The sequence below is a fragment of the Ostrea edulis genome, chromosome 1 (assembly GCF_947568905.1).
Source record: "Ostrea edulis chromosome 1, xbOstEdul1.1, whole genome shotgun sequence".
NCBI classification, from domain to species: domain Eukaryota; kingdom Metazoa; phylum Mollusca; class Bivalvia; order Ostreida; family Ostreidae; genus Ostrea; species Ostrea edulis.
Genome location: NC_079164.1, coordinates 5458607 through 5470855, shown reverse-complemented (window position 1 = coordinate 5470855; position 12249 = coordinate 5458607). Strand labels below are relative to the sequence as shown.

Here is a 12249-nt window from a genome sequence, read left to right as displayed (position 1 = left end):
AGTGTTGATCTATATTGTATGTATATATGTATATGTGTGACTGTAGGTGGAGGGTTAGTGTTGATCTATATTGTATGTATATATGTATGTGTGTGACTGTAGGTGGAGGGTTAGTGTTGATCTATATTGTATGTATATATGTATGTGTGTGACTGTAGGTGGAGGGTTAGTATTGATCTATATTATATGTATATATGTATGTGTGTGACTGTAGGTGGAGGGTTAGTGTTGATCTATATTGTATGTATATATCTATGTGTGTGACTGTAGGTGGAGGGTTAGTATTGATCTATATTATATGTATATATGTATGTGTGTGACTGTAGGTGGAGGGTTAGTGTTGATCTATATTATATGTATATATGTATGTGTGTGACTGTAGGTGGAGGGTTAGTGTTGATCTATATTATATGTATATATGTATGTGTGTGACTGTAGGTGGAGGGTTAGTGTTGATCTATATTATATGTATATATGTATGTGTGTGACTGTAGGTGGAGGGTTAGTGTTGATCTATATTATATGTATATGTATGTGTGTGACTGTAGGTGGAGGGTTAGTGTTGATCTATATTATATGTATATATGTATGTGTGTGACTGTAGGTGGAGGGTTAGTGTTGATCTATATTATATGTATATATGTATGTGTGTGACTGTAGGTGGAGGGTTAGTGTTGATCTATATTATATGTATATATGTATGTGTGTGACTGTAGGTGGAGGGTTAGTGTTGATCTATATTATATGTATATATGTATGTGTGTGACTGTAGGTGGAGGGTTAGTATTGATCTATATTATATGTATATATGTATGTGTGTGACTGTAGGTGGAGGGTTAATGTTGATCTATATTATATGTATATATGTATGTGTGTGACTGTAGGTGGAGGGTTAGTGTTGATCTATATTATATGTATATATGTATGTGTGTGACTGTAGGTGGAGGGTTAGTGTTGATCTATATTGTATGTATATATGTATGTGTGTGACTGTAGGTGGAGGGTTAGTGTTGATCTATATTGTATGTATATATGTATGTGTGTGACTGTAGGTGGAGGGTTAGTGTTGATCTATATTGTATGTATATATGTATGTGTGTGACTGTAGGTGGAGGGTTAGTGTTGATCTATATTGTATGTATATATGTATGTGTGTGACTGTAGGTGGAGGGTTAGTGTTGATCTATATTGTATGTATATATGTATGTGTGTGACTGTAGGTGGAGGGTTAGTGTTGATCTATATTATATGTATATATGTATGTGTGTGACTGTAGGTGGAGGGTTAGTATTGATCTATATTATATGTATATATGTATGTGTGTGACTGTAGGTGGAGGGTTAGTGTTGATCTATATTATATGTATATATGTATGTGTGTGACTGTAGGTGGAGGGTTAGTGTTGATCTATATTGTATGTATATATGTATGTGTGTGACTGTAGGTGGAGGGTTAGTGTTGATCTATATTATATGTATATATGTATGTGTGTGACTGTAGGTGGAGGGTTAGTGTTGATCTATATTATATGTATATATGTATGTGTGTGACTGTAGGTGGAGGGTTAGTGTTGATCTATATTGTATGTATATATGTATGTGTGTGACTGTAGGTGGAGGGTTAGTGTTGATCTATATTGTATGTATATATGTATGTGTGTGACTGTAGGTGGAGGGTTAGTGTTGATCTATATTGTATGTATATATGTATGTGTGTGACTGTAGGTGGAGGGTTAGTGTTGATCTATATTATATGTATATATGTATGTGTGTGACTGTAGGTGGAGGGTTAGTGTTGATCTATATTATATGTATATATGTATGTGTGTGACTGTAGGTGGAGGGTTAGTGTTGATCTATATTCTATGTATATATCTATGTGTGTGACTGTAGGTGGAGGGTTAGTGTTGATCTATATTATATGTATATATGTATGTGTGTGACTGTAGGTGGAGGGTTAGTGTTGATCTATATTATATGTATATATGTATGTGTGTGACTGTAGGTGGAGGGTTAGTGTTGATCTATATTATATGTATATATGTATGTGTGTGACTGTAGGTGGAGGGTTAGTGTTGATCTATATTATATGTATATATGTATGTGTGTGACTGTAGGTGGAGGGTTAGTGTTGATCTATATTATATGTATATATGTATGTGTGTGACTGTAGGTGGAGGGTTAGTGTTGATCTATATTATATGTATATATGTATGTGTGTGACTGTAGGTGGAGGGTTAGTGTTGATCTATATTATATGTATATATGTATGTGTGTGACTGTAGGTGGAGGGTTAGTGTTGATCTATATTATATGTATATATGTATATGTGTGACTGTAGGTGGAGGGTTAGTGTTGATCTATATTGTATGTATATATGTATGTGTGTGACTGTAGGTGGAGGGTTAGTGTTGATCTATATTGTATGTATATATGTATGTGTGTGACTGTAGGTGGAGGGTTAGTATTGATCTATATTATATGTATATATGTATGTGTGTGACTGTAGGTGGAGGGTTAGTGTTGATCTATATTGTATGTATATATCTATGTGTGTGACTGTAGGTGGAGGGTTAGTATTGATCTATATTATATGTATATATGTATGTGTGTGACTGTAGGTGGAGGGTTAGTGTTGATCTATATTATATGTATATATGTATGTGTGTGACTGTAGGTGGAGGGTTAGTGTTGATCTATATTATATGTATATATGTATGTGTGTGACTGTAGGTGGAGGGTTAGTGTTGATCTATATTATATGTATATATGTATGTGTGTGACTGTAGGTGGAGGGTTAGTGTTGATCTATATTATATGTATATATGTATGTGTGTGACTGTAGGTGGAGGGTTAGTGTTGATCTATATTATATGTATATGTATGTGTGTGACTGTAGGTGGAGGGTTAGTGTTGATCTATATTATATGTATATATGTATGTGTGTGACTGTAGGTGGAGGGTTAGTGTTGATCTATATTATATGTATATATGTATGTGTGTGACTGTAGGTGGAGGGTTAGTGTTGATCTATATTATATGTATATATGTATGTGTGTGACTGTAGGTGGAGGGTTAGTGTTGATCTATATTATATGTATATATGTATGTGTGTGACTGTAGGTGGAGGGTTAGTGTTGATCTATATTATATGTATATATGTATGTGTGTGACTGTAGGTGGAGGGTTAGTGTTGATCTATATTATATGTATATATGTATGTGTGTGACTGTAGGTGGAGGGTTAGTGTTGATCTATATTATATGTATATATGTATGTGTGTGACTGTAGGTGGAGGGTTAATGTTGATCTATATTATATGTATATATGTATGTGTGTGACTGTAGGTGGAGGGTTAATGTTGATCTATATTATATGTATATATGTATGTGTGTGACTGTAGGTGGAGGGTTAGTGTTGATCTATATTGTATGTATATATGTATGTGTGTGACTGTAGGTGGAGGGTTAGTGTTGATCTATATTGTATGTATATATGTATGTGTGTGACTGTAGGTGGAGGGTTAGTGTTGATCTATATTGTATGTATATATGTATGTGTGTGACTGTAGGTGGAGGGTTAGTGTTGATCTATATTGTATGTATATATCTATGTGTGTGACTGTAGGTGGAGGGTTAGTGTTGATCTATATTGTATGTATATATGTATGTGTGTGACTGTAGGTGGAGGGTTAGTGTTGATCTATATTGTATGTATATATGTATGTGTGTGACTGTAGGTGGAGGGTTAGTGTTGATCTATATTGTATGTATATATGTATGTGTGTGACTGTAGGTGGAGGGTTAGTGTTGATCTATATTGTATGTATATATGTATGTGTGTGACTGTAGGTGGAGGGTTAGTGTTGATCTATATTGTATGTATATATGTATGTGTGTGACTGTAGGTGGAGGGTTAGTGTTGATCTATATTGTATGTATATATGTATGTGTGTGACTGTAGGTGGAGGGTTAGTGTTGATCTATATTGTATGTATATATGTATGTGTGTGACTGTAGGTGGAGGGTTAGTGTTGATCTATATTGTATGTATATATGTATGTGTGTGACTGTAGGTGGAGGGTTAGTGTTGATCTATATTGTATGTATATATGTATGTGTGTGACTGTAGGTGGAGGGTTAGTGTTGATCTATATTGTATGTATATATGTATGTGTGTGACTGTAGGTGGAGGGTTAGTGTTGATCTATATTGTATGTATATATGTATGTGTGTGACTGTAGGTGGAGGGTTAGTGTTGATCTATATTGTATGTATATATGTATGTGTGTGACTGTAGGTGGAGGGTTAGTGTTGATCTATATTGTATGTATATATGTATGTGTGTGACTGTAGGTGGAGGGTTAGTGTTGATCTATATTGTATGTATATATGTATGTGTGTGACTGTAGGTGGAGGGTTAGTGTTGATCTATATTGTATGTATATATGTATGTGTGTGACTGTAGGTGGAGGGTTAGTGTTGATCTATATTGTATGTATATATGTATGTGTGTGACTGTAGGTGGAGGGTTAGTGTTGATCTATATTGTATGTATATATGTATGTGTGTGACTGTAGGTGGAGGGTTAGTGTTGATCTATATTGTATGTATATATGTATGTGTGTGACTGTAGGTGGAGGGTTAGTGTTGATCTATATTGTATGTATATATGTATGTGTGTGACTGTAGGTGGAGGGTTAGTGTTGATCTATATTGTATGTATATATGTATGTGTGTGACTGTAGGTGGAGGGTTAGTGTTGATCTATATTGTATGTATATATGTATGTGTGTGACTGTAGGTGGAGGGTTAGTGTTGATCTATATTGTATGTATATATGTATGTGTGTGACTGTAGGTGGAGGGTTAGTGTTGATCTATATTGTATGTATATATGTATGTGTGTGACTGTAGGTGGAGGGTTAGTGTTGATCTATATTATATGTATATATGTATGTGTGTGACTGTAGGTGGAGGGTTAGTGTTGATCTATATTATATGTATATATGTATGTGTGTGACTGTAGGTGGAGGGTTAGTGTTGATCTATATTATATGTATATATGTATGTGTGTGACTGTAGGTGGAGGGTTAGTGTTGATCTATATTATATGTATATATGTATGTGTGTGACTGTAGGTGGAGGGTTAGTGTTGATCTATATTATATGTATATATGTATGTGTGTGACTGTAGGTGGAGGGTTAGTGTTGATCTATATTATATGTATATATGTATGTGTGTGACTGTAGGTGGAGGGTTAGTGTTGATCTATATTATATGTATATATGTATGTGTGTGACTGTAGGTGGAGGGTTAGTGTTGATCTATATTATATGTATATATGTATGTGTGTGACTGTAGGTGGAGGGTTAGTGTTGATCTATATTATATGTATATATGTATGTGTGTGACTGTAGGTGGAGGGTTAGTGTTGATCTATATTATATGTATATATGTATGTGTGTGACTGTAGGTGGAGGGTTAGTGTTGATCTATATTATATGTATATATGTATGTGTGTGACTGTAGGTGGAGGGTTAGTGTTGATCTATATTATATGTATATATGTATGTGTGTGACTGTAGGTGGAGGGTTAGTGTTGATCTATATTGTATGTATATATGTATGTGTGTGACTGTAGGTGGAGGGTTAGTGTTGATCTATATTATATGTATATATGTATGTGTGTGACTGTAGGTGGAGGGTTAGTGTTGATCTATATTGTATGTATATATGTATGTGTGTGACTGTAGGTGGAGGGTTAGTGTTGATCTATATTGTATGTATATATGTATGTGTGTGACTGTAGGTGGAGGGTTAGTGTTGATCTATATTGTATGTATATATGTATGTGTGTGACTGTAGGTGGAGGGTTAGTGTTGATCTATATTGTATGTATATATGTATGTGTGTGACTGTAGGTGGAGGGTTAGTGTTGATCTATATTGTATGTATATATGTATGTGTGTGACTGTAGGTGGAGGGTTAGTGTTGATCTATATTGTATGTATATATGTATGTGTGTGACTGTAGGTGGAGGGTTAGTGTTGATCTATATTGTATGTATATATGTATGTGTGTGACTGTAGGTGGAGGGTTAGTGTTGATCTATATTGTATGTATATATGTATGTGTGTGACTGTAGGTGGAGGGTTAGTGTTGATCTATATTGTATGTATATATGTATGTGTGTGACTGTAGGTGGAGGGTTAGTGTTGATCTATATTGTATGTATATATGTATGTGTGTGACTGTAGGTGGAGGGTTAGTGTTGATCTATATTGTATGTATATATGTATGTGTGTGACTGTAGGTGGAGGGTTAGTGTTGATCTATATTGTATGTATATATGTATGTGTGTGACTGTAGGTGGAGGGTTAGTGTTGATCTATATTGTATGTATATATGTATGTGTGTGACTGTAGGTGGAGGGTTAGTGTTGATCTATATTGTATGTATATATGTATGTGTGTGACTGTAGGTGGAGGGTTAGTGTTGATCTATATTGTATGTATATATGTATGTGTGTGACTGTAGGTGGAGGGTTAGTGTTGATCTATATTGTATGTATATATGTATGTGTGTGACTGTAGGTGGAGGGTTAGTGTTGATCTATATTGTATGTATATATGTATGTGTGTGACTGTAGGTGGAGGGTTAGTGTTGATCTATATTGTATGTATATATGTATGTGTGTGACTGTAGGTGGAGGGTTAGTGTTGATCTATATTGTATGTATATATGTATGTGTGTGACTGTAGGTGGAGGGTTAGTGTTGATCTATATTGTATGTATATATGTATGTGTGTGACTGTAGGTGGAGGGTTAGTGTTGATCTATATTGTATGTATATATGTATGTGTGTGACTGTAGGTGGAGGGTTAGTGTTGATCTATATTGTATGTATATATGTATGTGTGTGACTGTAGGTGGAGGGTTAGTGTTGATCTATATTGTATGTATATATGTATGTGTGTGACTGTAGGTGGAGGGTTAGTGTTGATCTATATTGTATGTATATATGTATGTGTGTGACTGTAGGTGGAGGGTTAGTGTTGATCTATATTGTATGTATATATGTATGTGTGTGACTGTAGGTGGAGGGTTAGTGTTGATCTATTTTGTATGTATATATGTATGTGTGTGACTGTAGGTGGAGGGTTAGTGTTGATCTATATTGTATGTATATATGTATGTGTGTGACTGTAGGTGGAGGGTTAGTGTTGATCTATATTGTATGTATATATGTATGTGTGTGACTGTAGGTGGAGGGTTAGTGTTGATCTATATTGTATGTATATATGTATGTGTGTGACTGTAGGTGGAGGGTTAGTGTTGATCTATATTGTATGTATATATGTATGTGTGTGACTGTAGGTGGAGGGTTAGTGTTGATCTATATTGTATGTATATATGTATGTGTGTGACTGTAGGTGGAGGGTTAGTGTTGATCTATATTGTATGTATATATGTATGTGTGTGACTGTAGGTGGAGGGTTAGTGTTGATCTATATTGTATGTATATATGTATGTGTGTGACTGTAGGTGGAGGGTTAGTGTTGATCTATATTGTATGTATATATGTATGTGTGTGACTGTAGGTGGAGGGTTAGTGTTGATCTATATTATATGTATATATGTATGTGTGTGACTGTAGGTGGAGGGTTAGTGTTGATCTATATTATATGTATATATGTATGTGTGTGACTTTAGGTGGAGGGTTAGTATTGATCTATATTGTATGTATATATGTATGTGTGTGACTGTAGGTGGAGGGTTATGTAAGTATGTGTGTGTGTAAAACATGTTGATCTATAAAAAAATAAATTCATAAAAAAAAAATTCAACAAAACTCTCATTAACTATTTTCATGTAAACCTCATTACAATGTTGTTAAATCTTCAAAAAGATCCTTTTTATACCTTTATGTCATACCTTTGTACTTGACCTTTGTATTTGGTAGAAGGCCTACATAGGCTATGCATGTTGCCCAATCCTGTTGAGTTTCTCAATAAATAATGTTTAAATTTTAAAAAAAACCGACATATTGTTTTAAAATGTTCTAATAGGTGTAACTTAATATTGCATATTACCATTAACTCAATTACATGTAGGTATTTCAGGAAAATACATTCATAACTCATTCCAGAGTTACACACCATACTCGCTATCATTGATAGTAGTGGTAGTAGTAATAGTAGCAATGGTAATTCTCGTAGTAGTAGAAATAATAATGATAATAATAAAGTGAATAAAAATGGAAGTAGTACATGCAGTAGTAGTAGTTACATGTAGTAGTAGTAGTAGTTTTTTTTTGTTTCAATGTTTTCTTCCACACTCAACAATTTTTCAGTTATATGGTGGCGCCCAGTTTTTATTGGTGGAAGAGAGAACCCAGTTACAATGTACCTGGGAAGAGACCACCGACCTTCCGAAAGTAAACTGGGAAAGTTTCTCACTTATCGGCGCGATTGGAAGCCGCGCCGACAGAGGTGAGAGGCTGTGTGATTTTGAGCGCAATGCTCTAACACCTCGGCCACGGAGGCCCCTAGTAGTAGTAGTAGTAGTAGTAGTAGTAGTACCAATGGTAATTCTCACAGTACTAAATATAATAATGATAATGATAAAACTAATAAAAATAGTAGTAGTAGCAGTAGCAGTAACAATAGATACACCATTAATTATTAGAAATTGAGATATACTATTCCAGAGGTTTTTTTTTACCATCTCTAAGTTGGTTTTTCCGTTGTTTCCTCCTTCTCAAAACAACACGCACTAAAATCAGCAGGACTGTGATAACAAACACTGCAGCTAACACCCCTCCCACAACGGCCCCTACATCAGGTACATCTTCTAAGGATGTGGTCGTGGTGTAGAGAGTATTCACAGTTGTGTTAGAGAAGTTCGAGTAGGTGGATGATGTTTCCATCATGTCTTCCGTAGTGAATGTTGATGTCCTATAACGATAGACCTGATGTATCAAGTTTACATGTATTACCAACATAAAGAGAATATTTTACTATTAGCTGTTGACTTACGTGTTGGGACATGACGGATCAGCAATATAACACCGGTTCTCTGTGTTTATATTCAGACAGGCGGGATCTAGATATACAGAACAGGATACAAGTATTTTGAAATGGGTTCTGTTCAATTATGATTTTGTTATTCAACTGAAGTGTATAATAAAAACAGATTCTTACGTCTGTATATCTTATTGGTTTGGAAATGCTGACTTGGACAACCATAGAGGAATTGTTCACATTTTCTGGAATATAACTGGCCTCCCGTTGTATCCACACAATAACCTTTTATGAAATGAATAAAGATAACGAAAAATGGTCATCAGTTTTTAGTTCACCTGAGCTGAAAGCTCAAGTGAGTTTTTCTGATCGCTTGTTGTCCGTCGTCTGTCCGTCTGTAACCTTTTCATATTTTCGACTTCTTCCCCAGAACCGTTGGGCCAATATCAACCAAACATGGCCAAAAGCATCCTTGGGTCAAGTACTTTCAAGTTTGATCAAATTAAGGGTCATCTCCCTTCAACGGGGAGATAATCACAAAAATGCAAATATAGGGTGGGCTATTTAAAAAATCTTCTTCTCAAGAACCACTGAACCAGAAGGACTGAAATCTACATGAAAGCTTTCTGACATAGTTCAGATCTACGTTTATTAAAATCATGACCCCCGGGGGTAAAATGGGACCACAAAAGGGGGTCAAAGTTTTACGTACAAATATATATGGAAAATCTTTCAAAATATTCTTCTCAAGAACTACTGGGCTAGGAAAGTACAAATTTACATGAAAACTTCCTGATATAATGCAGATTTAAGTTTGTCTAAATCATGGCCCCCGGGGGTAGAATGGAGCCATAATTTGGGATCAAAGTTTTGCATGCGAAGATACAGGGAAAATCTTTGAAAATCATTTTGTCAAGAACCACCGGGCTAGGAAAGTACAAATATACATAAAAAGCTTCCTGACATAGTGCAGATTCATGTTTGTTAAAATCATGAACTGTCGGGGATAGGATGGGACCACAATAGGGGAGCAAAGTTTGGCATACAAATACATAGGGAAACTCTTTTACAATCTTCTTCCCAAGAACCACGGAACTAGAATAATGCACATTTACACGAAAGCTTCCTGACATAGTGTAGATTCAAGTTTGTAAAAATCATGGCCGCTGGGGGTAGGATGGGGCCACAATAGGAGAGTAAAGTTTTATATGCGAATATATATGTACAATTTTTGAAAATCTTCTCAAGAACCACTGGGTTTGGAAAGTACAATTTACATGAAAGCTTCCTAAAATAGTGCAAATTTAAGTGTGTTAAAATAATGACCCCCGGGAGTAGGATGGGGCTGCAATAGGTGATCAAAGTTTTACGTACAAATATATAGAGAACATGTTTAAAAGTCGTCTCCAGAACCACTGGGTCAGAAAAGTTTACATGAAAACTTCCTGACATAATGCAGATTCAAGTTTGTTAAAACCATGATCCTCGGGGGTAGGATGGTGCCCACAATAACGAATCAACGTTTTAAATACAAATATATAGAGAAAATCTTCTCAAAAACCATTGGGCCAAAGAAGTTTACATTTACATGAAATCTTCCTGACATAGTGCAATTTCAAGTTTGTAAAAATCATGGCCTCTGGTGGTAGGTTTGGGCCACAATAGGGATCAAAGTTTTACTTGCGAATGTAATGGGGAAATCTTTAAATATGGGCCAAGGTGACTCAGGTGAGCGATGTCGCCTATGGGCCTCTTGTCTTTAAAATTACGAATCCGAAAAAAATTGACCTAAAGCGCCGTCCTGGAGTTAGAACCTCTACTCCGTGGATCACGGAATTTATATTTACAGACCGCCCCGCATTTATTTCATGTTTCGGGAGTCCTGAACATTTTATGTCCCTCTTGTCCCAAACATGTTTGGTACCCAAGTTTGAATATGATTGGAATGGTAGTTATCACAAAGTTTAAATATTTCAATTGTTAACGCACAACGTACGGAGATTGAGGGTGAACAATTGCAATAGGTGTACTCTATAAAGACAATAGTTTAAAAGATAGCATTTAATAGCTCACCACTTGGTATCAATGGAATGACTCCTTTATGACAATATTCCACAAGCCCAGTCTTTCTGACGTTAGGAAGACATAAATACTGATCATTTCCAAACCTGTCTTCACCGCAGTTTAGTCTCGCTGATGCCGCGATGACTTCTGTCAGGTTTGTAGGACAATACTCGACAATGTCACTCATAACTGAAGTGAAAATTGGATCATTCTATTTACCTACAATTCATTCCTATTTCACCTAAAAATGTATTTTCGTGTCGTAAGAATATCTAAAATCAACAAAAGTATTAAAATCAGATCCTAGGATACGCTCACAATCGCTATAATAGGATCTGACATAACCTTATAGGGGTCATGTCTGCATGACCTTTCGCTTGGAATATTCATGAGAACTATCAGCCAGTCAGATTGTGCCATACAGACAATGATGGCTATTTAGGCGGTTTCTGGAAATTCGTAAACAAATTGCTGTAATCTCTCTCCAACGAAGTTTATTCCACACTGTAAAATTGTATATTCTCGCATAGCGAATTCTAAACTTTCGCAATAATGCCTAATCTACTCCGTTCATACAAACAACAAAACGTACGATATGAAATACACCCAAATTAAATGAATTGTGAGTTACGATTTATGTATGAATTGGGATGGGTACGATTTGAATAGTTTTACTTTAATAACGCGAGGAATATAACGCCAGTTGACGTAAACGGTGTATTGTGACGTCGCATCTAGCTGAGATATGTTTTCTTTCAAACCAAACAATTGCAACCATTTTCCTTGAAATGTGAACACCGACGATTTCAAAGCCGACGCGCTGATTGGCAGACATAAAGTTCATCTGAACATGACCCCCTAATCGGGTTATGTCAGATCTACTTACGCAGAGTATACGGCGCGGATCTAAGAAGTCTGATTTTAATTATATTGCAAAAGTTTTTGATTTATTCTAAAATATGATAAATGGGCGTATGTATGCATAACCCCCTTGTAAGTGAATTGCGAGCCATTCTCTGTAAGCATCAAAACATGTGGAAAACGACCGACACGGATTTTGACGAAATTTTACACAAAGTATACATACTTCAGTCCTTTAATCATGACACCTTTAAAAATGGGCTTTGACTCGTGTTTCCATGGCAACATGACATCCGATTT

General features: G+C 35.6%; 1 protein-coding gene across 1 annotated transcript in view; it reads right to left on the bottom strand.

Annotated features, from left to right (window-relative positions):
• The window catches only part of LOC130049208 (uncharacterized), a 24274-nt gene extending 12971 nt beyond the window's left edge, over positions 1-11303 (bottom strand). The window contains exons 1-4 of the mRNA XM_056146525.1: positions 11098-11303; positions 9205-9309; positions 9040-9106; positions 8726-8958 (exon numbers count right to left, since the gene is read on the bottom strand). Of these exons, the coding sequence (XP_056002500.1) occupies positions 8726-8958; positions 9040-9106; positions 9205-9309; positions 11098-11275 (583 nt within the window). The 5' untranslated portion in view covers positions 11276-11303. The remainder of the gene's footprint in view (positions 1-8725; positions 8959-9039; positions 9107-9204; positions 9310-11097) is intronic.
• Between the last annotated feature and the right edge of the window lie 946 nt (positions 11304-12249).